This window comes from Manis pentadactyla, chromosome 5, assembly GCF_030020395.1.
Source record: "Manis pentadactyla isolate mManPen7 chromosome 5, mManPen7.hap1, whole genome shotgun sequence".
Classification (NCBI taxonomy): Eukaryota; Metazoa; Chordata; class Mammalia; order Pholidota; family Manidae; genus Manis; species Manis pentadactyla.
Window position 1 is genome coordinate 134,164,768 of NC_080023.1, and position 27,038 is coordinate 134,191,805.

Below are 27,038 nucleotides of genomic sequence, written 5' to 3' on the forward strand. Positions count from 1 at the left end.
CATCCGGAGTGAGGTTACAATGCTGACTGAGAAGCTTTAAACGTTTCACAACTTCTTACTCCTTGATTATTTATCTGTGGCAGTATTGGAAATTTTACTTGTGATGGGGCCACTGAGTTGATGATTGCCTGAATGCTCTGAATTTTGCCAGTGTCCTTTTTTCCAGATAGTTCTTTGAGGCCCAAATACAGACTCTTGTTACATAGATTTTTTTGGTAAGACAGACTGTCATGCCAGGACACATGGTCAGATTCTAGTTTGGTTTCCCTTGATTATGTGATAGGATACCAAAAATGGTTACCATTGGAGAAGCTTGGGTGCTTGTTAGCCTGCTGCAGTGCAGTCTTTCAAAACCTCTAGTGGTTTTCATTACTCCTTTGTGTCCTCGTTGCACTCTTAATACCAAAAAAAAAAGTATTTCTATGCTGACAAGAAAGGAAGACAGTTATAAATAGTCTGGGCTATTACCTGTTTGTTTCGGAATATGGGAAAAGAGGTGAAATGAGGTAATTGTTCAGTAGAACAAAAAGTTGCTGGGAGAGTCTGTTGTAGTTTTGACTGGTGCTTAAAAGAACCTCATTTACTAAGTAACATTCCCCTTGGGTACTCCAGTTCTAACTCCAAAGGTAATTCCATGTGGAGCTTGCAGGCTCACTGAGTTTGTTTTGTAGTGAGCCAAAATGGGATTGTTAACATGGTCAGAAACTGAGAGATGGCTAGAAACTAGGATTTGTGACTTTAGAAAATGGAATCTCAGGGAACATGGCAATTATTTAAATGCACCTTAGACCTGTGGGCTGCCCAGTATTTCCACCAGTGTCTATTGTGCCTTTTACACCTCACCCACTTCTCTGTATTCTTGTACTGACTTTGACAGATGCAAACGTAGGTGGGGTGATCAGTATTCCCTGCAGTCACATTTTAGTGTGAACTTTGAGATCTTTTTGAACACTGTTTTGGCCAAGGGGTGAATTACCAGAAGGAAGGAAGTTTTTATCAGAAATAATGTCAGAGCTAGAGTCACAGTTGTGATGAAACATCCCTGACCTTGAAGCTTTATCTTTGTTTGCAGAGATCTCATAAGTGGGCATGTGAAAATTAAGCCAGACAAGCAAATATTTCATAGGAGTCATCAAGAATTCATTTGGAAGAAGTATTTAGGCTGAAAAGTTGGGGACGGTTGCTAAGTATATTGCAATCCTTCTAATTCCTGATGTTAAAACCAGGTTCTGGTGACAGAATTTACAGCTTACTGCTTAGAGGAAAGCCAGTGTTAAAGGGCTAATTCCGGTTTTTGCAGTTAAAAATTTTTCTTAGTTGCAATGCTAACGGAAAAAGGGAAGTGCTGACAGCTAAGATAGAAAGGAGAGGGGGTAATCCAGGCATTTTTAGTAATGAATATATTTAATCTTTTTATACCTGATGGAACCAGTTTTTCTAGTTTCAGAAGTAAAGTTCATCAGTCCTTGGTTTTGAACTTACTATTTTGTAGAAAAGAATCCAAAGGGAAATTTAGAGGGAAGTACCTTGGTGTTCCCTGTTCTCTCATCCGTTTAGCTCTAGTCTTCATTTGGCATTCTTGTGTTCAGTGAGTGTTAGGACAACTTTACTTTTTGACCTTATAGTTTCAAGAAGAGGCGGGCATGAGTTGGTTAGTCCATGCAGCCTCTTATGACTTGTGTCAGATCTTTATCTTGTCTGTTTTAAGAATTAGGAATGCATCATATTAAAAATTCAGTAGTGAAGCTAATTTAACTACTTTAGCCTAACAGTCCACTTATTCCAGAAATTCTTTTTAAACTGGCAAAAATGGAGTTAGGTATTATTTTTCCTCTGAATTTCCAACTCTTAGTCACTTTTGCTTCCAGGGCAGTGTTCATACTTGTCCCTTATGTGTATCTGCAGTGGGATTCTCCTAACTAAGGAATGGTTTTTTTTTTTTTTTATTGAAGGGTAGTTGACGCACAGTATTACATTACATTAGTTTCAAGTGTACAACACAGTGGTAGAACATTTATATACATAATTCTAGGTTCCAGCTATCACCCTACCAAGCTGTTACAATATCTGACTATATTCCATATGCTATACATTACATCCCGGTTACTTATTTATTTTACCATTGGAAGTCTGTCCTTTTTTTTTTTTTTTTTTTTTTTTTGTGAGGGCATCTCTCATATTTATTGATCAAATGGTTAACGACAATAAAATTCTGTATAGGGGAGTCAATGCTCAATGCACAATCATTAATCCACCCCAAGCCTAATTTTCGTCAGTCTCCAATCTTCTGAGGCATAACAAACAAGTTCTTACATGTAGAACAAATTCTTACATAATGAATAAGTTACATAGTGAACAGTACAAGGGCAGTCATCACAGAAACTTTCGGTTTTGCTCATGCATTATGAACTCTAAACAGTCAGTTCAAATATGAATACTCATTTGGTTTTTATACTTGATTTATATGTGGATACCACATTTCTCTCTTTATTATTATTATTTTTAATAAAATGCTGAAGTGGTAGGTAGATACAAGATAAAGGTAGAAAACATAGTTTAGTGTTGTAAGAGAGCAAATGTAGATGATCAGGTGTGTGCCTGTAGACTATGTGTTCATCCAAGCTAGACAAGGGCAATAAAACATCCACGTATGCAGAAGATTTCTCTCAGAACAGGGGGGGTGAGGTTCTAAGCCTCACCTCTGTTGATCCCCAATTTCTCACCTGATGGCCCCCCTGCGACTGTGCCTGTCTTAGGTTGTTCCTCCCTTGAGGAATCTTACCCGTCTCTGGCTAACCAGTCATCTTCTGGGGCCATACAGGGAAATGTGAAGTTGGTAAGTGAGAGGGAAGCCTTATTGTTTGAAAAGGTTAGCTTTTTACTTCTTTGCATATTTATGCCCTGTGGCTTCTATGCCCAGCATTTGTCTTGAGGTATCTTTACCACTTGGAGGAGTTATGATACTCGGTAAATTTGATATGAGGCATGAATTCTATTTAAGGGTTGTAATTAGGAAGGAAGAAGAAAAGCTATAGAAGTAGCAGGCGGAAGAAAACATGGGAAGATTGATTATTTCTTTGACATATCTTCTTGTAGAGTAACTTCAGCATATATAGGTTTTAAGCTACTACTTAAATTGCGCACACACATTAACATAATAGGAGTATAGTTACATAACCAAAGCATATCTGTAATTACCAGCCATCTCCAGTTAAACCAAGAAAACCATTAAGGCACCTTAGGCATTTGTGAAAACTTCTCTATGATATGGTGGATATTGTCCAACTGAACTTGAACAGTCTGAGAGAAATCAGACAAATTAAAACAACCCATTCCTGGGGACTGTTCACATGCCATATGTTCTTTTAACAGTAAATAGTCTGTAGTTGTAAGAGTTTGGAGCGCTACAATTTGTACTTCTCCAAATTCTTGGTTGAGTTCCAACAGTATAGATCCAGTCAAATTTGTTGTTTTACTGTATGCACAGGCCAGCTTAGATATCTCCTTCCTCATTCCCATGGCAAGTCCAGGAACTGGTGGGATGAGTGCATCTACAGCTGTAGCAGTGCGTGGATCTTTGTTGGGGTTTTTTGATGATCATCTTCTGGCATGAGTCTTCCAGAGAGTGCAGATGTTGGAAGTTCTTTTTCATATCGTATCTTAGTTCATTTTCGGGGTAGCCCAATTAGGCTTTGATCCTCTGTATAAACACAAACAGACCCTTTGTCTACACTTTTATATGCCCTTTATACCCTTGTGTAGAACTCGTTGGAGGTTACCACACAGGAACTGCCCTTTTTTTTTTTTTGCTTTGTTTTTGGTATCACTAATCTACACTTACATGACGAATATTATGTTTACTAGGCTCTCCACTATACCAGGTCTCCCCTATAAACCCCTTTACAGTCACTGTCCATCAGCATAGCAAAATGTTGTAGAATCACTACTTGCCTTCTCTGTGTTGTACAGCCCTCCCTTTTCTCCTACCCCCCATGTATGTTAATCTTAATACCCCCCTACTTCTCCCCCCCTTATCCCTCCCTACCCACCCATCCTCCCCAGTCCCTTTCCCTTTGGTTCCCTTAGTCCATTCTTGAGTTCTGTGATTCTGCTGCTGTTTTGTTCCTTCAGTTTTTCCTTTGTTCTTATATTCCACAGATAAGTGAAATAATTTGGTATTTCTCTTTCTCCGCTTGGCTTGTTTCACTGAGCATAATACCCTCCAGCTCCATCCATGTTGCTGCAAATGATTGGATTTGCCCTTTTCTTATGGCTGAGTAGTATTCCATTGTGTATATGTACCACATCTTCTTTATCCAGTCATCTATTGATGGACATTTAGGTTGCTTCCAATTCTTGGCTATTGTAAATAGTGCTGCAATAAACATAGGGGTGCATCTGTCTTTCTCAAACTTGATTGCTGCGTTCTTAGGGTAAATTCCTAGGAGTGCAATTCCTGGGTCAAATGGTAAGTCTGTTTTGAGCATTTTGATATACCTCCATACTGCTTTCCACAATGGTTGAACTAACTTACATTCCCACCAGCAGTGTAGGAGGGTTCCCCTTTCTCCACAGCCTCGCCAACATTTGTTGTTTGTCTTTTGGATGGCAGCCATCCTTACTGGTGTGAGGTGATACCTCATTGTAGTTTTGATTTGCATTTCTCTGATAATTAGCGATGTGGAGCATCTTTTCATGTGTCTGTTGGCCATCTGTATTTCTTTTTTGGAGAACTGTCTGTTCAGTTCCTCTGCCCATTTTTTAATTGGGTTATTTGTTTTTTGTTTGTTGAGGCGTGTGAGCTCCTTATATATTCTGGACGTCAAGCCTTTATCGGATCTGTCATTTTCAAATATATTCTCCCATACTGTAGGGATCCTTCTTGTTCTATTGATGGTGTCTTTTGCTGTACAGAAGCTTTTCAGCTTAATATAGTCCCACTTACTCATTTTTGCTGTTGTTTTCCTTGCCCGGGGAGATATGTTCAAGAAGAGGTCACTCATGTTTATGTCTAAGAGGTTTTCGCCTATGTTTTCTTCCAGGAGTTTAATGGTTTCATGGCTTACATTCAGGTCTTTGATCCATTTTGAGTTTACTTTTGTATATGGGGTTAGACAATGGTCCAGTTTCATTCTCCTACATGTAGCTGTCCAGTTTTGCCAGCACCACCTGTTGAAGAGACTGTCATTTCGCCATTGTATGTCCATGGCTCCTTTATCAAATATTAATTAACCATATATGTCTGGGTTAATGTCTGGATTCTCTAGTCTGTTCCATTGGTCTGTGGCTCTGCTCTTGTGCCAGTACCAAATTGTCTTGATGACTATGGCTTTATAGTAGAGCTTGAAGTTGGGGAGTGAGATCCCCCCTACTTTATTCTTCTTTCTCAGGATTGCTTTGGCTATTCGGGGTCTTTGGTGTTTCCATATGAATTTTTGAATTATTTGTTCCAGTTCATTGAAGAATGTTGCTGGTAGTTTCATAGGGATTGCATCAAATCTGTATATTGCTTTGGGCAGGATGGCCATTTTGACGATATTAATTCTTCCTAGCCATGAGCATGGGATGAGTTTCCATCTGTTAGTGTCCCCTTTAATTTCTCTTAAGAGTGACTTGTAGTTTTCAGAGTATAAGTCTTTCACTTCTTTGGTTAGGTTTATTCCTAGGTATTTTATTTATTTTTGATGCAATTGTGAATGGAGTTGTTTTCCTGATTTCTCTTTCTGTTGGTTCATTGTTAGTATATAGGAAAGCCACAGATTTCTGTGTGTTGATTTTGTATCCTGCAACTTTGCTGTATTCCGATATCAGTTCTAGTAGTTTTGGGGTGGAGTCTTTAGGGTTTTTTATGTACAGTATCATGTCATCTGCAAATAGTGACAGTTTAACTTCTTCTTTACCAATCTGGATTCCTTGTATTTCTTTATTTTGTCTGATTGCCGTGGCTAGGACCTCCAGTACCATGTTAAATAACAGTGGAGAGAGTGGGCATCCCTGTCTAGTTCCCGATCTCAGCGGAAATGCTTTCAGCTTCTCGCTGTTCAATATAATGTTGGCTGTGGGTTTATCATAGATGGCCTTTATTATGTTGAGGTACTTGCCCTCAATTCCCATTTTGCTGAGAGTTTTTAACATGACTGGATGTTGAACTTTTTCAGCATCTATGGAGATGATCATGTGGTTTTTGTCTTTCTTTTTGTTGATGTGGTGGATGATGCTGATGGACTTTCGAATGTTGTACCATCCTTGCATCCCTGGGATGAATCCCACTTGGTCATGGTGTATGATCCTTTTGATGTATTTTTGAATTCGGTTTGCTAATATTTTGTTGAGTATTTTTGCATCTACGTTCATCAGGGATATTGGTCTGTAGTTTTCTTTTTTGGTGGGGTCTTTGCCTGGTTTTGGTATGAGGGTGATGTTAGCTTCATAGAATGAGTTTGGGAGTATCCCCTCCTCCTCTATTTTTTGGAAAACTTTAAGGAGAATGGGTATTATGTCTTCCCTGTATGTCTGATAAAATTCCGAGGTAAATCCATCTGGCCCGGGGGTTTTGTTCTTTGGTAGTTTTTTGATTACCGCTTCAATTTCGTTGCTGGTAATTGGTCTGTTTAGATTTTCTGTTTCTTCCTGGGTCAATCTTGGAAGGTTATATTTTTCTAGGAAGTTGTCCATTTCTCCTAGGTTTCCCAGCTTGTTAGCATATAGGTTTTCATAGTATTCTCCAATAATTCTTTGGATTTCCGTGGGGTCCGTCGTGATTTTTCCTTTCTCGTTTCTGATACTGTTGATTTGTGTTGACTCTCTTTTCTTCTTAATAAGTCTGGCTAGAGGCTGATCTATTTTGTTTATTTTCTCGAAGAACCAGCTCTGGGTTTCATTGATTTTTGCTATTGTTTTATTCTTCTCAATTTTATTTATTTCTTCTCTGATCTTTATTATGTCCCTCCTTCTGCTGACCTTAGGCCTCATCTGTTCTTCTTTTTCCAATTTCGATAATTGTGACATTAGACCATTCATTTGGGATTGCTCTTCCTTTTTTAAATATGCTTGGATTGCTATATACTTTCCTCTTAAGACTGCTTTTGCTGTGTCCCACAGAAGTTGGGGCTTAGTGTTGTTGTTGTCATTTGTTTCCATATATTGCTGGATCTCCATTTTGATTTGGTCATTGATCCATTGATTATTTAGGAGCGTGTTGTTAAGCCTCCATGTGTTTGTGAGCCTCTTTGCTTTCTTTGTACAGTTTATTTCTAGTTTTATGCCTTTGTGGTCTGAAAAGTTGGTTGGTAGGATTTCAATCTTGTGGAATTTTCTGAGGCTCTTTTTGTGGCCTAGTATGTGGTCTATTCTGGAGAATGTTCCATGTGCACTTGAGAAGAATGTATATCCCGCTGCTTTTGGATGTAGAGTTCTATAGATGTCTATTAGGTCCATCTGCTCTACTGTGTTGTTCAGTGCTTCCGTGTCCTTACTTATTTTCTGCCCAGTGGATCTATCCTTTGGGGTGAGTGGTGTGTTGAAGTCTCCTAGAATGAATGCATTGCAGTCTATTTCCCCCTTTAGTTCTGTTAGTATTTGTTTCACATATGCTGGTGCTCCTGTGTTGGGTGCATATATATTTAGAATGGTTATATCCTCTTGTTGGACTGAGCCCTTTATCATTATGTAGTGTCCTTCTTTATCTCTTGTTACTTTCTTTGTTTTGAAGTCTATTTTGTCTGATATTAGTACTGCAACCCCTGCTTTCTTCTCACTGTTGTTTGCTTGAAATATGTTTTTCCATCCCTTGACTTTTAGTCTGTACATGTCTTTGGGTTTGAGGTGAGTTTCTTGTAAGCAGCATATAGATGGGTCTTGCTTTTTTATCCATTCTGTTACTCTGTGTCTTTTGATTGGTGCATTCAACCCATTAACATTTAGGGTGACTATTGAAAGATATGTACTTATTCCCATTGCAGGCTTTAAATTCGTGGTTACCAAAGGTTCAAGGTTAGCCTCTTTAGTATCTTACTGCCTAACTTAGCTCGCTTATTGAGCTGTTATATACACTATCTGGAGATTCTTTTCTTCTCTCCCTTCTTGTTCCTCCTCCTCGATTCTTCATATGTTGGTTGTTTTGTGCTGTGCTCTTTCTAGGAGTGCTCCCATCTAGAGCAGTCCCTGTAAGATGTTCTGTAGAGGTGGTTTGTGGAAAGCAAATTCTGTCAGCTTTTGTTTGTCTTGGAATTGTTTAATCCCACCGTCATATTTGAATGATAATCGTGCTGGATACAGTATCCTTGGTTCAAGGCCCTTCTGTTTCATTGTATTAAATATATCATGCCATTCTCTTCTGGCCTGTAGGGTTTCTGTTGAGAAATCTGACGTTAGCCTGATGGGTTTCCCTTTATCGGTGACCTTTTTCTCTCTAGCTGCCTTTAACACTCTTCCCTTGTCCTTGATCTTTGCCATTTTAATTATTATGTGTCTTGGTGTTGCCCTTCTTGGATCCTTTCTGTTGGGGGTTCTGTGTATTTCCGTGGTCTGTTCGATTACTTCCTCCCCCAGTGTGGGGAAGTTTTCAGCAATTATTTCTTCTAAGATACTTTTCCATCTCTTTTCCTCTCTCTTCTTCTTCTGGGACCCCTATAATACGGATATTGTTCCTTTTGGATTGGTCACACAGTTCTCTTAATATTGTTTCATTCCTGGAGATCCTTTTGTCTCTCTCTATGTCAGCTTCTATGCGTTCCTGTTCTCTGATTTCAATTCCATCAATGGCCTCTTGCATTCTATCCATTCTGCTTATAAACCCTTCCAGAGTTTGTTTCATTTCTGCAATCTCCTTTCTGGCATCTGTGATCTCCTTCCGGACTTCATCCCATTTCTCTTGCGTATTTCTCTGCATCTCTGTCAGCATGTTTATGATTCTTATTTTGAATTCTTTTTCAGGGAGACTGGTTAGGTCTGTCTCCTTCTCTGGTGTTGTCTCTGTGATCTTTGTTTGCCTGTAGCTTTGCCTTTTCATGGTGATAGGAATAGTTTGCAGAGCTGGGAGGAGTGACGGCTGGAAGGACTTCCTTTCTTGTTGGTTTGTGGCCCTCCTCTCCTGGGAGAACAGCGGCCTCTAGTGGCTTGTGCTGCGCAGCTGCGCGCAGACAGGGTTTCTGCTTCCTGCCCGGCTGCTATGGAGTTAATCTCCGCTGTTGCTGTGGGCGTGGCCTGGCTCGGGCAGCTACTCCAAAATGGTGGAGTCGCGTTGGAGCAGGAGCTGCTGGGAGGCTATTTATATCCGTAAGGGGCCTCCCTGCTCCCTGCAACCCAGGGTTTAGGGTGCCCAGAGATTCCGGATTCCCTACCTCTGGATTAAGTGACCCGCCCTGCCCCTTTAAGACTTCCAAAAAGCACCCGCCAAAACAAAACAACGCCCACCAAAAAAAAAAAAGAAAAAAAAATTTTTTTTAATTAAAAAAAAAAAAAAAGGTGGTCGTTCGTTTTTCTTTATTCTCCGGTGCCAGCCTCAGGCCTCTGCTCACTGGTCTTTCTGCCCTGTTTCCCTAGTATTGGGTTCCCTATCCCTTTAAGACTTCCAAAAAGCGCTCGCCAAAACAAAACAGAAAAAAAGCAAAAAAAAAATGGTCGCGTGCTTTTCTTATGCCCTCTGTCACCCAGCCTCCAGTGCCTGCTCACTGTTCTTGCTGCCCTGTTTTCCTAGTATCGAGCGCCCTGCACTCTGGCCCGGATGGCTGGGGCTGGGTGTTTGGCAGTCCTGGGCTCCGTCTCCCTCCCGCTCTGCCTGCTCTTCTACCTCCGGGAGCTGGGGGGGAGGGGCGCTCGGCTCCCGCGGGGCCGGGGCTTGTATCTTACCCCCTTCGCGAGGCGCTGGGTTCTCTCAGGTGCGGATGTGGTCTGGATATTGTCCTGTGTCCTCTGGTCTTTATTCTCGGAAGGGTTGTCTTTGTTATATTTTCATAGGTATATGTTGTTTTGGGAGGAGATTTCCGCTGCTCTACTCACACCGCCATCTTCTGCCCCTCTTGGGAACTCAAGGAATTGTTTTTAAAATTTACCTCTTGTGTCTAGATTTCTCATTTTTTTTGAAACAGTCCCTCAGTGGAAATAGGTCCACTGTTGAGCTGGATTTCTCTTATCTTCCCACCCAGGATCCTATCCCACATAACTGTTTGCTGTGTCTTTCCTCTATTTTCCCCACTCTTCAGATAAATGTCTGATCTGTTTAATGCCTTGGAGTGTTCTTGTAATTTGGGCATTTGTGTAAGAAGTTCAAGATTCATTTTCTTCAATTCATTCCTCTCAGTATAGTTCTTTGTATTTGAGTAAGTGAATTTTTCATGTAGACATAAAAAATGTGGCATTAGAATAATATAATTGCTTTGTTCAGATTACAAGAATAATTTGGAACCACCCTGCATTTAAGAGCCGGTTTCTCCACAGGTTCAAATAAACAAGAGGTATCTCAACTGACTTTGTTCTAAATAATCTTGTTATAGATTACTTTTTAATTACTAGCTTCTACTTTAAAGTGACTTTGAGACTAATAGCCAAAAATGTGTTTCAGCTGAGATCTGTATCTGTGGACCTGAATGTTGATCCCTCGCTTCAGATTGACATACCTGATGCACTCAGTGAGAGAGATAAAGTCAAATTTACAGTACACACCAAGGTGAGTGACAGAATGACGTTAGTAATGAAGACATTGCTAGATTGCAGCCCTGTCATTCACTGTGTTTGTGAGATGAGACTGCCTGGACTGAGATGGTTGCTGTCTTGTCTGTAGTGTAGCATTGCTGCTGGGTGGGAACCTCCCTCCTTCTGCCTGTTGTAGTGAACATCAGATAAGTGTTCTTCAGCGTTTCCCCTGGGGTGGAGCCCCACGGCTGTGGGCATTGCTGCTATCTGGCATGGCTTGTGCTCCCTGAAGCACACCAGGCAAAGCGATATTAGGTGGAGCCACCTACCTAACACAGCTCAAATCTTCCTCTCTTGTTTGATATGCATGGGAAGTGCTTGCTTTTTCCCATGTTTACTGAGCTGTTGGCTTTCACCCCACCTGTTTCTTGTGATTTGAGACTTTCTTCTTCCTCCACATTTTAATTTTAACTAAAGAATTATACCATTGTGAAAAATGTAGAAAAAAATATAATTTCTCAAAATCAGTTCTTTTGGGAATATTTTCAGCCTTTCTCTTTCACACTAGTTAAAGTATATCAAATGCTTATCTTATGTCAGGCAGTAAAGGATTTAATTTATGTGGTTTTCCCTTTACAAACTCTTCACAAAAATCTTATGGTGTTCCATGATCTCCATTTTACAGGTAAGGAAACTGAGGCACAGGTTTGAATAAAGTAAATAGCTGAGGCACAGCTTGAGTTAGCTTGATGCTGCAGCTCTTGGCGTATGCCGTCTTCAGCACCCACACGTGCTGTCTGTAAGGTCCTCTCCCACGTGCTTTTCTCTTAACACCTTGTGTCTTGATTAGGATGTCTCAGGTACATGAATATACCTGCCTGAGTTGACCTGAAAGGTAGAGTATGTGAAAAAAAAAACCCGAGGAGCATGGTGGGTCTTAGCTGTGACTTGTGGTGGCAGGGAGCTCATGTATTGTTGCTTTGTTCTTGACAGGATCTCACTGTGATACTTTATTGTGCAGAATTCTCCCATAGTGCAGCCCAGGACACTTAAACCACGCTATCTACAAGTGGTGGCTGCCAGTTTAACTTCTCACTGCTTTCTTTACAGACCACATTGCCCACATTTCAGAGCCCGGAGTTTTCTGTTACACGGCAACATGAAGACTTTGTGTGGCTACATGACACTCTTATTGAAAATATAGACTATGCTGGGCTTATTGTAAGTGCATTTTGGAAAATCAAATAATTCCTGAAGCCAGTTTCTTCTGTCTTTTGTTTAAAGAGACTTTTATGCACTTTTATGAAACCTGCCTGATTCATGTGCCAGTTAAGAGTATATGCTGCTACTGGTAAAGTCTAAAATGTATGAGAATAGTATTGTAGCTCGGAGACAAAGCATATTTATTGTCTTTTGATCTGTACAATAAATATAAGAGGGCAAACAGTTTAATGATTTAAGTGTTATCCACCCTTGGATTTGGTATCTAATGTCTTCTTTGAGGCATCAAGTAAAATTGATAGATGGGAAAACCTCAGTATTGATGATATGCAATAGATGTATTCAAGTGTTGCAGTCTCTGCTCAAGGAGCAAAGGAGGCAGTTGTCTTTATACTCAGCCCTTGAGAGTTAATGCATGACTGCAGGAAAGGGCATAACTGATTTTAAAAGAATTTTGTCCTGTGAACAAACTGAAAGAATATAACCAAATAATTTAACAAAATTGGTTCTGAATCTTGTGTCTAAGAATGCCAATTGAAAATTAGAATCTTTTGACTTTTCTGTGGAATTAAATTTTTTTTGAAGCTTAGAGACAAGAGTTGATACTTTATCCATTTCATTTTAGTGTTGATTGAAATATATAAATCTTAAATTCTTCTGACACTGAAGCAGAAGAAACGCTATTGTTCCCTGCCAGTCGACTGTAATGGATAAACTGAACAAATGATTTCAAAGGAGGGCCCAATTGTGGGGAGGACACTTTTTTGAGTGCCCAAAAGGAGTAAGATAAGGTTAAGAGAAAAATGGAGGTTGACATTTAGGTAGCTCCACTGGGCTCGTTGCTTCCTGTGTGCAGGCAATGACTAGGACGTTACTGCTGGGACAAGAGTGCTCACAAGTTACCTGTGTCTGTTAGATTCCACCTGCTCCTACAAAGCCTGACTTTGATGGACCTCGAGAGAAGATGCAGAAACTGGGAGAGGGTGAAGGGTCTATGACCAAAGAAGAATTTGCTAAGATGAAGCAAGAGCTGGAAGCGTAAGTGGATTTTCTTGATGGGGCTCTGTAAGTCTAGCAGTTAATTAGTGGCCTAGTGCAGTCTTCTAAAACTACATTTAATAGTGTGGGGCATGGTCTTTGTACTTGAGATGTTGGTTCCTTAGAAGCCACTGACACTGGATGGAGCCATTGTTTTCCCCTGTGTAGGTCATATTTGTCAATGGAATGATGCAGGTCTGGCATAGTAAAGAAGTAAACCTTTGTGTCTTATATATAAATGATTCTTCATGCTGCTGATAAATATACAAAACTTTCTTCCTCAAAGTTTGGATACTTGAAATATAGTTGAAACTAGATTGCAGTGAATGCTGTTACAGACACATTCTAAATGATCACATTCCTGGTTTTTAAGAAATCCAGGTCTGCAGGAAGTGTATTTTAATCTGGTCTTATTTATTATTTCAAACAAAAATGAATTACTCTAAATTGTAGTTGGAGGTGTTAATTTTTTTAAAATTAAACCATCCTTGTCCTTTTTGTTTTGGCTCCCTCCCCTCTTCCACTATCAGCGTATTGGAAATTCAGGTGCCCAGTACAGCAGTACTCTTCAGTGCTCTGCCCCAAGGCCCTGTTATCTGGGGTCAGTATGCACTTGGGTGCCTGTCACGACCAGCTCTGAGGATGAAGCACACAGAACAGACTCAAGTGTCTGCCATTGGGAAGTTGATGACACCACTTCCCCCTTCCTTGGCTCATTACAGTTTCCAAAACTGCCTTATTCCCTAATTAGATAAAAAGTTACACCAGAGTGTTCTGGCCTGGTGCAGATACTTGCTTAGTGGCATGAACAGAGCGTGAGCAGGGAGCAGTTGGGTGAAGCCAACTGAAGGCCTATGTGCTTCTCTTTCAGTGAGTATCTTGCTGTCTTTAAGAAGACCGTGTCCTCCCATGAAGTCTTCCTTCAGCGGCTTTCTTCCCACCCTGTTCTTAGTAAAGATCGCAACTTTCATGTTTTCCTCGAGTATGATCAGGATGTAAGGCATTTTTATTCCCTTGATCCAGTTTTATTCTATTCCATGATTCAGTTAAAATTTATAAGACCAAATCTTTAAAAATACACATGATATATTTTCTAAAAAATTGACTCTTAAAAAGTTCTTAATTTCTTACCAACACAATGGAAACCTTTTATATGTCACTTTCCCCTCCTGCTTGGATCCATTGTGTGAGCTCTTTTTATAAATCACTGTCTTCTAAAGGCTGATCTTCTCCCTCAATTGAATTTGAAACTGAAGCCAGTTTCTTCTATCTTTTGTTTAAAGAGACTTTTATGCACTTTTGTGAAACCTGTCTGATTCATGTGCCAGTTAAGAGTATATGCTGTGACTGGTAAAGTCTAAAATGTATGAGAATAGTATTGTAGCTCTGAGACAAAGCATATTGTCTTCTGATCTGTACAATATATATAAGAGGGCAAACAGTTTAAGGATTTAAGTGTTATCCACCCTTGAATTTGGTATTTTTCTAATGTTTGAGACATCAAGTAAAATTGATAGATGGTAAAACCTCAGTATTGATGGTGTGCAGTAGATTTCTCAAGTTTTGCAGTCTCTGCTCAAGGAGCAAACAAACTGAAGTCCATCAGCGTTTGTTTTCTTCCTGGCTTCCTTGTTGAAAGAGACTTATATGCCTTTTAAAAGAAAAAAGTATGCACATATTGTTTCTTCTTAGTTCATATATATGAAGCATGCCCTGACTTAAGAGATTTCCTCAGTGTCACCTTACCAGTGAGATTTAATAAACACAGGAAACAACAATAATTCTACCAAGGATTAAAAAGCACTTAAGATTTGGTGCCTATATAGTTTTTCAAAATCTTTCTGAAGTCACACTTGTAGAATTATGGCCTGTGTTTATATTTTAGATGTGGAGATGGAATTAGAGGTGTATTATGTGTGTGTCTTTACTAGTAGCAGCGTTACTTGGAGTGTATACAGGACTTTTAAAGAACCTAGAAAAATGTATATATCATAAATTATTTTTTTGGAATTCTTTCTTCAGCTAAGTGTTAGGAGGAAAAATACCAAAGAGATGTTTGGTGGCTTTTTCAAAAGTGTAGTGAAAAGTGCTGATGAAGTCCTTTTTTCTGGAGTTAAGGTAGGTGGCTTTTAGTTGTATTAGAAAGTTCTTGATTTTTGTGTGATTAAGCGATCTTTTATTTCTTAAGACATATTTGTGAAACAAATGGTATTAACTTCTCAGAAATGTAAATAAACTTCTCAAATTTTAGATATTTTTATCTGTTCATTATATGTTCACTTACTTTCCCCAAATACCCAGTTCTGCCCTAGGAGGAGTAACAAGTGTCTTCCCACACTTAATTCTTCATTTTCTCCTTTTTCTCTAAGGAGAAAGGTTACTCAATTATTTTTTAAAAAGATAAGTTGCAAGATCAGTATGCCATGCTGTTCTCCAGAACCACACTGTCCCTTTTGGTAGCCCCAGCCACATGTGGCTGTTGAATACCTCCTGTGTAGTTAGCTGGTATAATTAAGGAACCACATAGTTTGTTCACATGCTGCATTTCAAGGACTTGATGTGAAGAAAAAAAAACAGTTCTGTTATTTGGATATAATGAATTAAGGAAATACTAAGAGTAATCCACCTGTTTTTTTATAAAGTGGCTACTAGAAAATCCTTAAATGGCACATGTGGCTTGCATATTTGTACTGGACAGGGTTTTTCTAGAAAATCAAATTACTATACAAGTCTCGTAACCATTAGAGGTATTACTTATTTCTTGACTCCTCAGCTCCCTCTATTTTTTAGCCCAGTTTCCTTAACAGTGTCTGCCTTTGCCACCTGAGGGCTTCAGTGAGGAGCCCAGAATGAAGATGCTGAGCAGGGAGGGTAGTGTCAAAAATTGGGATACTCTTGGACTATTTGTTTGGCACAGTTCAAGGAGGATGGGACTGCCCTGTACCCACGGCGCTATGGGATGTTTGGTGTCCCTGCTCAGTGCCCACCAGATGCCATATACTTTCCATTCTGGAACCAACCAAATTTCATCCGTCGGCCCCCAGATACAACACATGGTTGCAGGTACCCAAGAGTAGGTAACAACCCACCAGGCAGAATCATGGCAGATCTTAGAGCATTGCTTACATGGCTTTTTAAAATGGTTCCCTCTGTTGACATTTTCTGAATGCACTTGATTTTTGCTAATCTTGAGTATGAAACAGTATCTTGTCAATTTATATTCCTCTAGTCCGTAGAGGTTAAATTCTTATGCAAGAACTTCCTTAATGTTTCTTCTAACACAAAATATGTATTCATATTCTTAAAAGTGTTTCTTCTTAAATTTATTTTTTTTCCTCTTCTAGGAGGTAGATGACTTCTTTGAGCAAGAGAGGAATTTCCTCATTAACTATTACAATAGGATCAAGGATTCGTGTGGGAAAGCTGACAAAATGACCCGGTCCCATAAAAGTAAATACCACTCACCTATTAGCCACTTAGCTTTGCAGATCTGCCAGCTCTGTTCACACAAAAAGGGCTGTCTTTGTTCCTGTAGGTGTTGCGGATGACTACATCCACACTGCAGCCTGCTTGCACAGCCTGGCTTTAGAGGAGCCTACGGTTATCAAAAAGTAAGTTTTAGTTGGAAAAGCATTTTCCCCAATCCCCTAACCAGACGCTACCTCCTGGTAGAACTGAAAGTATGAGTGATGACTATATAGACTTCTGCTCTACAAGTTCGTCATAGGTGATAGTCTAACGCACATATCTCTCACACCCCTGGAACTCGGGTACTTCTGTACCAGATGTGGCAGCTATTGCACGTCAGAGCCTTACTTACTGTTACACTCTCCGTTTCTTGGTGATTTTAATTTTGGAATGATCTTGGAGTGGTTTGCCTTGTGTGTTCGCTGGCAGATGGTGCTTGCCCCTTCACATGGCTGCCCTAGGCTACCTTGACACTTGGTTGTGATGGGCACAAGGATAATGTAATACCCCCAGTCAACTTTTCAACGTTTTTTTTTTTTTATGTGAATTGTTCTTACTTTCTCTACCTGGGCATTTTTGGTGTGAGACAGTAATCTACTTAACACCTAGGCTTGGTATAACAGGTGGTAGTATATCTGATTTGAACATGGAAGTCATGCTAACACAGAACTGTGAAGAAATAGCGTGGTTTTGGCTTTGGTATGCCCCTCATGGTGGCTCATTAGAAACTGATCTTGGTTAACACACAGCTTTGGCATTGGGCAAAAACTGTGTTGGAGACACAGGTTCTCTGTGGCAAGATGGCCAAAGGGGCACCAAGAGAGGCTGGTGTCCATGAGTGCGGCACTGTGAACCTCTCAGTTTGTAGCCATCTTCACTAGATTGGGCCAGTTGTGATGAGAGCACTACTTTGGTCAGAGTAAAGCACCAAGACTGGACTCCTGAATCTACCCATTTGTGTCTTAGAATATTGATACAAACATAATTTTGATACATGATTTAAGACCTTAAACCAAAATCATGTGTATATTTTCAGGTACCTATTGAAGGTTGCTGAACTGTTTGAAAAACTTAGGGTAAGGATGTTTATGTCGATCTTCATAATTTGTATTTTATGATCTGTAGATTTCTGCTTAGATGGTGATGACCTTCACTTTTATTATTACAGAAAGTAGAGAATCGTGTCTCCTCAGATGAAGATTTAAAGCTGACAGAGCTCCTCCGATACTACATGCTGAACATAGAGGCTGCTAAGGTAAGACAGGAATTCAACTCATCAGAGTATAGCAAGACCACCTTGACAAGGCTAAGAAATCTGATGTTGGAAGTGTTTTCTTTTTGTTAAAAATGGAGGAAAATAGGCAACTATCGGAGTTGTCTGTGTAAGTGATGTCAGCCTAACTAAAAAAAAGTAAACTGAAGAAAGTTTGAATTACCAAAAATCTGAGTTTGGGAATAGCAGAAGAATTGTAGTTCAGGAAATGCATGCTATAGCAAGATACAGGGAGAGTTCATTGAGAGTTTAGGCTGGGTGTGTTTAGGGCAAGGAGTGTAAAGGGGGTTGTCAAGCCAGAGTCTAAGCAGTAAGTTCCTTTGCAGGGATGCTTGTTTGTAGCGGGAAGTGCATTGGTGTGTGTGCACTAATCAGGACATGTGTCTCAGTTTTCTGTAAATCGGATATTTACGGGAAATTGGTCTCTCAGTTAACAGTTCTCTTCTGAGGGCACATTCATGAGAGTCTCTCCTTTCACATCCTCTGGTGCCATTTTAGGTCTTTTCACATTGATGAGCCTTTTTTGTGGCTTTGTATCCTTAGTTTGTGTCCCTTGAGAGCTGTAGGGGTGATGTCCAGTAGGCAGGCAATTTGGGGGATAATAGATTTTTGGATATGGAACATAACAGATGTCGCAAAGGGCCATTTCTGAGGCAAAAAAGGTTTTGGGATTTGTTAGTTTTCATTGAATTGTAGTTGTCCAGTAGCCTTTGAGACATAAAAAGTGTTACTTACCAAAAGCAACACGGAGAGGTAAGCAGAATGACCTTCAGGGATGACTTTCATTCTTCTATCTACACTCTCCTGAACTAAAATGTTTAAATTATATTTTATGTAAAGTACACTAAATCAGGCAACATAAAATTAGATACAGAAAATATATAATGAGAAGTGTCAACAAGAAGTAGAAATTATTTTCCTCATAGTTGATCTTAACTAAAATAACATTTGGATGTGTTTTCTTAGTCTATGGTTATATTTTTTTTACATATGTCAGACTATCTTTTATAGTATGTCTTCTGCTTTAATGGATTTAAAGCTGATTAACACTTAGGTTTTTTGAATATATATAAAAAAAGGTAATTGGAGACCTCATGCATCTGTCACACCTGTATCATGACTTCCTCATTCTAGATCTGGAAGTAACTTCTGCTTTGCCATAAGGCTGCAGACTCTATTCCAGCAGGATCCTTAGGGTAGATCCCTAAGGTGGTATTTATAGGACGAGGTTATTGGAATGTTTCTAACTCTGCCTTGCTATCCATCGCCTTGCTATCCATCACTTGACTCACTCAGCAGGACCTGTGTGTTGTTCAGTGTGCACAGTGGTTAATTTTCTGAAATTAAATTCCATTATTGAATCAACTAGAAAAATTGTGTTGGGGTTTTTCCTTGTAATCTACATAAAGAATTCTGGAAAAGCTCTCAACAAAGCCCTAGGAGTTGCTGTTCCCAAGCTAATCTTGAGATTAAAAATAACAACGTAGATATAGATTGGGTTCTTGCCATGTAGCATTTCAGTGCATCAACACCTCAGTACTTGGGCTGTTTTTTAGTGCAGTTTAGATACTTAGTCTCCCTGTTTTGTTCTTTAGAGATTTTTCAGGGTAGACACCATGTCATCTGTTAATTTTGTTTTCAGGATCTCTTATACAGACGCACCAAAGCACTCACGGACTATGAGAACTCAAACAAAGCCCTGGATAAGGCCCGGTTGAAAAGCAGGGATGTCAAGGTGGCTGAGGCGCAACAGCAGGAATGCTGCCAGAAGTTTGAACAGCTTTCTGAATCTGCAAAAGAAGGTTGAGCAGAGCCATTCCTTCCTTTCTGCTTTGTATTTGGCAATAATTTCAGCAGAGTTGTACAGATAGTGCAGAGAACCCCCTCACATCCCTTACTCAGCAGCCCCTTGCTGTTTGGTCTGACCTTCTATGTTCTCACTTGCACATACCTGCATCCCATGTGCTTTATAAACATGGGGTTTTTTCTTTTTTTGGTAAACCTTTTCAGGTTAGGTTGTATATAGCATGCTCCTTTTATTTTAAAAATTTGGCTGTGTATTTCTATTAACGTCCCTATAGCTCACCTGCTACTGTTGGTAACATTGCATTGGTAATCTGGGAAACAATACCATACAAGCTTCTGCTTTTGTTCTTGCTCTGGTGCTTGTCCCAATATCCTCCAGTCTAATGTTGCCTTCAGTTATTATAGCTTTTCAGTCTCCTTTAACTTGGAGGGAATTCTCAACTTTCCAAGACCTTTTTGAAGACCATAGTCTCTTCTTTTTTTATTTTTTATTATTTTTATTTTGGTATCATTATTCTACAATTACATGAAGAACATTATTATGTTTACTAGGCTCCCCCCTTCACCAAGTCCCCCCCACATACCCCCTCAAAGTCACTGTCCATCTGCGTAGTAAGATGCTGTAAAATCACTACTTGTCTTCTCTATGTTGCACAGCCCTCCCCGTGCACCCCACGCACTATACATGCTAATCGTAATGCCCTCTTTCTTTTTCCCCACCCTTATCCCTCCCTTCCCACGCAGCCTCCCCAGTCCCTTTCCCTTTGGTAACTGTTAGTCCTTTCTTGGGTTCTGTGAGTCTGCTGCTGTTTTGTTCCTTCAGTTTTCCTTTGTTCTTATACTCCACATATGAGTGAAATCATTTGGTACTTGTCTTTCTCCGCCTGGCTTATTTCACTGAGCATAATACCCTCTAGCTCCATCCATGTTGTTGTGAATGCTAGGATCTGTTTTTTTCTTATGGCTGAGTAATACTCCATTGTGTATATGTACCACATCTTTATCCATTCATCTACTGATGGACATCTAGGTTGCTTCCATATCTTGGCTATTGTAAATAGTGCTGCAATAAACGGGTGCATCTGTCTTTTTCGAACTGGGCTGCTGCATTCTTACGGTAAATTCTTAGAAGTGGAATTCCTGGGTGAAATGGTGTTTCTATTTTGAGCATTCTGAGGAACCTCCATACTGCTTTCCACAATGGTTGAACTAATTTAAATTCCCACCAGCAGTGTAGGAGGGTTCCCCTTTGTCCACAACCTCGCCAACGTTTGTTGCTGTTTGTCTTTTGGATGGTGGTGATCCTTACTGGTGTGAGGTGATATCTCATTGTGGTTTTAATTTGCATTTCTCTGATGACAAGTGATGTGGAGCATCTTTTCATGTGTCTGTTGGCCATCTGAATTTCTTCTTTGGAGAACTATTCAGCTCCTCTGCCCATTTTTTAATTGGATTGTTCGCTTTTTGTTTGTTGAGGTGTGTGAGCTCTTTATATATTTTGGATGTCAATCCTTTATTGGATCTGTCATTTATGAATTATTCTCTCATACTGTAGGATACCTTTTTGTTCTATTGATGGTGTCCTTTGCTGTACAGAAGCTTTTTAGCTTGATATAGTCCCACTAGTTCATTTTTGCCTTTGTTTCCCTTGCTGGGGAGATACGTTCATAAAGAAGTCACTCATGTTTATGTCCATGAGATTTTTGCCTGTTTTTTTCTAAGAGTTTTTATGGTTTCATAACTTATATTCAGGTCTTTGATCCATTTGGAGTTTACTTTTGTGTATGGGGTTAGACAGTGATCCAGTGTCATTCTCTTACATGTAGCTGTCCAGTTTTGCCAGCACCATCAGTTGAAGAGACTGTCCTTTCCCCATTGTATGTCCATGGCTCCTTTATCGTATATTAATTGGCCATATATGTTTGGGTTAATGTCTGGAGTCTCTATTCTGTTCCACTGGTCTGTGGCTCTGTTCTTGTGCCAGTAACAAATTGTCTTGATTACTGTGGCTTTGTAGTAGAGCTTGAAGTTGGGGAGCAAGATGTCCCCCACTTTATTCTTCCTTCTCAGGATTGCTTTGGCTATTCGGGGTCTTTGGCGGTTCCATATGAATTTTTAACTATTTGTTCCAGTTTGTGGAAGAATGCTGTTGGTAATTTGATAGGGATTGCATCGAATCTGTAGATTGCTTTGGGCAGGATGACCATTTTGACAATATTAATTCTTCCTAGCCAAGAGCATGGGATGAGTTTCCATTTGTTAGTGTCCTCTTTAATTTCTCTTAAGAGTGTCTTAAGTGTCTTATAGTTTTCAGGGTATAGGTCTTTCACTTCCTTGGTTAGGTTTATTCCTAGGTATTTTATTCTTTTTGATGCAATTGTGAGTGGAATTGTTTTCCTGATTTCTCTTTCTATTAATTCTTTGTTAGTGTATAGGAAAGCTACAGATTTCTGTGTGTTAATTTTATATCCTGCAACTTTGCTGAATTCCGGTATTAGCTCTAGTAGTTTCGGAGTGGAGTCTTTAGGGTTTTTTATGTACAATATCATGTCATCTGCAATAGTGACAGTTTGACTTCTTCTTTACCAATCTGGATTCCTTATATTTCTTTGTTTTGTCTGATTGCCTTGGCTAGGACCTCCAGTACTATGTTGAATAACAGTGGGGATAGTGGGCATCCCTGTCTTGTTCCCGATCTCAGAGGAAAAGCTTTCAGCTTCTCGCTGTTCAGTATGATGTTGGCTGTGGGTTTATCATATATGGCCTTTATTATGTTGAGGTACTTGCCCTCTCTACCCATTTTGTTGAGAGTTTTTATCGTGAATGGATGTTGAATTTTATTGAATGCTTTTTCAGCATCTATGGAGATGATCACGTGGTTTTTGTCTTTCTCTTTGTTGATGTGGTGGATGATGTTGATGGATTTTCGAATGTTGTACCATCCTTGCATCCCTGGGATGAATCCCACTTGGTCATGGTATATGATCCTTTTGATGTATTTTTGAATTCGGTTTGCTAATATTTTGTTGAGTATTTTTGCATCTACATTCATCAGGGATATTGGTCTGTAGTTTTCTTTTTTGGTGGGGTCTTTGCCTGGTTTTGGTATGAGGGTGATGTTGGCTTCATAGAATGAGTGTGGGAGTATTCCCTCCTCCTCTATTTTTTGGAAAAATTTAAGGAGAATGGGTATTATGTCTTCTCTGTATGTCTGATAAAATTCCGAGGTAAATCCATCTGGCCCAGGGGTTTTGTTCTTGGGTAGTTTTTTGATTACCGCTTCAATTTCGTTGCTGGTAATTGGTCTGTTTAGATTTTCTGTTTCTTTCTGGGTCAGTCTTGGAAGGTTGTATTTTTCTAGGAAGTTGTCCATTTCTCCTAGGTTTCCCAGCTTGTTAGCATATAGGTTTTTGTAGTATTCTCTAATAATTCTTTGTATTTCTGTGGGGTCTGTCATGATTTTTCCTTTCCTGTTTCTGATTCTCTTACTAAGTCTGGCTAGAGGCTTATCTATTTTATTTTCTCAAAGAACCAACTCTTGGTTTCATTGATTTTTTTTCTATTGTTTTATACTTCTCAATTTTATTTATTTCCTCTCTGATCTTTATTATGTCCCTCCATCTGTTGACCTTAGGCCTCATTTGTTCTTTTTCCAATTTTGATAATTGTGACACTAGACTATTCATTTGAGATTGTTCTTCTGTCTTTAAATATGGCTGGATTGCTATATATTTTCCTCTTAAGACTGCTTTTTCTGTGTCCCACAGAGGTTGGGGCTTTGTTGTTGTCATTTGTTTCCATATATTGCTGGATCTCCATTTTAATTTGGTCGTTGATCCATTGATTATTTAGGAGCATGTTGTTAAGCCTCCATGTGTTTGTGGGGCGTTTTGTTTTCTTTGTACAATTTATTTGTAGTTTTATACCTTTGTGGTCTGAAAAGTTGGTTGGTAGAATTTCAATGTTTCTGAATTTACTGAGGCTCTTTTTGTGGCCTAGTATGTGGTCTATTCTGGAGAATGTTCCATGTGCACTTGAGAAGAATGTGTATCCTGTTGCTTTTGGATGTAGAGTTCTATAGATGTCTATTAGGTCCATGTGTTCTAGTGTGTTGTTCAGTGCCTCTGTGTCCTTACTTATTTTCTGTCTGGTGGATCTGTCCTTTGGAGTGAGTGTTGTGTTAACGTCTCCCAAAATGAATGCATTGCATTCTGTTTCCTCCTTTAATTCTGTTAGTATTTGTTTCACATATATTGGTGCTCCTGTATTGGGTGCATATATGTTTATAATGGTTATATCCTCTTGTTGGACAGAGCCCTTTATCATTATGTAGTGTCCTTCTTTATCTCTTGTTACTTTCTTTGTTTTGAAGTCTATTTTGTCTGATACTAGTATTGCAACACCTGCTTTTTTCTCTCTGTTGTTTTCATGAAATATCTTTCTCCATCCCTTGACTTTTAATCTGTGCATGTCTTTGGGTTTGAGGTGAGTCTCTTGTAAGCAGCATATATGGGTCTTGCTTTTCTAACCATTCTGTTACTCTGTGTCTTTTGATTGGTGTGTTCAGTCCTTTTACATTTAGGGTGATTATTGAAAGATATGTACTTATTGCCATTGCAGGCTTTAGATATGTGGTTACCAAAGGTTCAAGGTTAGCTTGTTTACTACCTTACTCTCTAACTTAACTCGCTTATTGAGCTATTATAAACACAGTCTGATGATTATTTCTCTCCCTTCTTATTCCTCCTCCAGTCTTCATATGTTGGGTGTTTTGTTCTGTGCTCTTTTTAGGGATGCTCCAATCTAGAGCAGTCCCTCTAAGATACCCTGTAGAGGTGGTTTGTGGGAGGCAAATTGCCTCAACTTTTGCCTGTCTGGGAAATTGTTTAATCCCTCCTTCATACTTAAATGATAATTGTGCTGGATACAGTATCCTTGGTTCAAGGCCCTTCTGTTTCATTGCATTAAATATATCATGCCATTCTCTTCTGGCCTGTAGGGTTTCTGTTGAGAAGTCTGATGATAGCCTGATGGGTTTTCCTTTATAGGTGACCTTTTTTCTCTCTCTGGCTGCTTTTAATACTCTGTCCTTGTCCTTGATCTTTGCCATTTTAATTATGTGTCTTGGTGTTGTCCTATTTGGGTCCCCTCTCCTGGGAGTTCTGTGTGCCTCTGTAGTCTGAGTAACTATTTCCTCCCTCAGTTTGGGGAAGTTCTCAGCAATTATTTCTTCAAAGACACTTTCTATCCCTTTTTCTCTCTCTTCTTCTGGTACCCCTATAATAGCTAATATTGTTCCTTTTGGATTGGTCACACAGTTCTCTTAATAGTGTCTCATTCCTGGAGATCCTTTTATCTCTCTCTGTGTCAAGCTTCTATGTGTTCCTGTTCTCTGGTTTCTATTCCATCAATGGCCTCTTGCATCTCATCCATTCTGCTTATAAATCCTTCCAGAGTTTGTTTCACTTCTGTAATCTCCCTCTGGGCGTCATCCCTTAGCTCTTGCATATTTCTCTGCAGCGTCAGCATGTTTATGATTTTTAGTTTGAATTCTTTTTCAGGGAGACTGGTTAGGTCTGTCTCTGCAGATCCTCTCTCAGGTGTTATTTGAACTGTCTTGGACTGGACTCAGTTTTTTTGCCTTTTCATGGTGATCGTGGTGCCTGTAGGCAGGTTGCGGGTGTATCAGCTGGGAGAAGAAAGTCCTTTCCTTCTTGCTGGATGCCTTGCCCTTCTCTGCTGCCTGTGTCGGTTACCCACACTCTTGGAGCAGACACTGGGTTAGTCCCCTAAGCTGCAGTGGGTGGGGTCTCCGTCAGAGCAGTGTGGAGCCCTGCGGGGAGTGGCAGGCATGCCAGGTGCGCTCCTCTGTGATAGTGGCTCTCCTGCCAGGCAGCTGTCTGCCAGCAGCAGCCTTTGGGTCTGGCCCGGGTGGCTGTGCGTTGGGCTGGGATTCCGATCAGCTGCTGGAAGAGTGCCTGCTCCCTTTGGCTCTAATGCAAGTGCTCACGGGGCTCTCCCGCGCGGGCCTCTACCGGGCTACTCTGGCTCCACTGCCGCCAGTGCACACGAGCCACACCCGGGCTGTTGGGTTGCTGCCGCTGCGGGCTTGCACAAGCCTCTCCTGGTCCCCTCTGGCGCCATTGGTGCACACGATCTGCTCCTGGTCCCTTCCGGCACCGCCGCCCTCGGCACGCACTGCCAGTCTCCCACTACTGGGCCGGTATGTTGGGGCCGTGCCAGTTGGAGGAATGACTGGCAGGCTGCTTAGTGCCGTAAGAGGCTTTAGAGCTGTGCTACCTCCCCAGTGTTTAGGGCGCCTAAGGTTCCTTCGGATTCCCAGCTGCTGGCTAAGTGTGCCGGGACGACTTCGTCCAGCTATGGGGTCCCTGTCTCTTTAAGTTAAGACTTGCAGAAAGCACTCGCTTTTCTTTTGTCTCGGGTGCCGGTTGCGGGGACCTGCCCACAGGTTTTGCTTTTCTGTTTCTCTAATATCCAGCACCCCATGCACCTTGTGTCTGTGCTCTGGGTGTGGATTTCTAGAGCTGGTTGTTTAGCAGTCCTGGGCTTTCACTCCCTCCCTGTTCCGACTCCTTTCTTCCCGCTGGGTTCTGGGGTGGGGGAGTGTTCGGGTCTCACCTAGCCATGACTTGTATCTTACCCCCTTGTGTGATGTTGAGTTCTCACAGATGTAGATGTATCCTGGCTGTTGTACTGCATCCACTGGTGTCTCTTTTAGGAATAGTTGTATTTATTGTATTTTCATAAATATATATGTTTTGGGGAGGAGATTTCCTCTGAACTACTCACACTGCCATCTTCCCATGATCCTCCTGCACGTCCTCTTCTTTAAAATAGAATGAATGATCCTCATTATTGGATGGCTCATTTCCTCATATTTAGGTTCTGGTTATGCATTTCCAGCAGAATCCTGTGTAAGTAATGTGTCCTTGGGACACATTCATCTTCCCCTCATATTCATTTGGATTACCCAATCAGGTGTTGTCCAATTTCTCCACTGTGTAGTTAATATTTTCCCCTGGTGCCAGTAGTTAGCAAAAATACTCCCCCTAATTATGGGCATATCCATGCAGTGAGACAATCATAAGACCATACATACATCCTATTTTTCATCTGGCATTCTCCCTAAATGTAGCCTGTGTTGATTGTTGCTTGCACCAACCTTTGATGGCATAGAAAGGCGATTTCCCTTCCCTCAGTTCTAGCGTTCCCTGCATTCCCTTTCCAAGGCAGCACCTGGTGTAATCCTTTAAGTACAAGCCTCCCATCTCTCTCACACTTCCTTTCTTATTTTGATTAGAATCTTGGAGTCCTACTTTTGAAAACAGTTCTCAAATACATTACTGTGCTCAGTTATTTTGGTGTCCAACCTGTCTAGATCTAGCCAGGTAGCACCTTTGAGCTGGCATGTCCTTATAAATACCCCCTATTCTTTTGAGCAGTTAGATAGATGTTCTGTGCAAATCTTTTCTACTCTAGCCCTGGAAATTGCAATTTCATCAGGAGCCTAGGTTGTTTTTCTTTAGGGAATAGTACAAGCTTTGAGTGCTAAGTGTGCTCATTATTCCTGGGATGTCTC

The 27,038-nt window shown here is 40.4% G+C and overlaps 1 protein-coding gene across 3 annotated transcripts in view; it reads left to right on the forward strand.

The window, feature by feature from the left end:
• SNX5 (sorting nexin 5) overlaps positions 1-27,038 on the forward strand; it is a 36,481-nt gene that overhangs the window by 6,087 nt on the left and 3,356 nt on the right. For all 3 annotated transcript variants that reach the window (XM_036892139.2, XM_057502698.1, XM_057502697.1), the window contains 10 exons: positions 10,562-10,666; positions 11,743-11,853; positions 12,770-12,891; positions 13,763-13,886; positions 14,914-15,009; positions 16,236-16,341; positions 16,427-16,502; positions 17,396-17,435; positions 17,528-17,614; positions 19,275-19,434. In XM_036892139.2, coding sequence (XP_036748034.2) covers positions 10,562-10,666; positions 11,743-11,853; positions 12,770-12,891; positions 13,763-13,886; positions 14,914-15,009; positions 16,236-16,341; positions 16,427-16,502; positions 17,396-17,435; positions 17,528-17,614; positions 19,275-19,434 — 1,027 coding nt within the window. The remainder of the gene's footprint in view (positions 1-10,561; positions 10,667-11,742; positions 11,854-12,769; positions 12,892-13,762; positions 13,887-14,913; positions 15,010-16,235; positions 16,342-16,426; positions 16,503-17,395; positions 17,436-17,527; positions 17,615-19,274; positions 19,435-27,038) is intronic.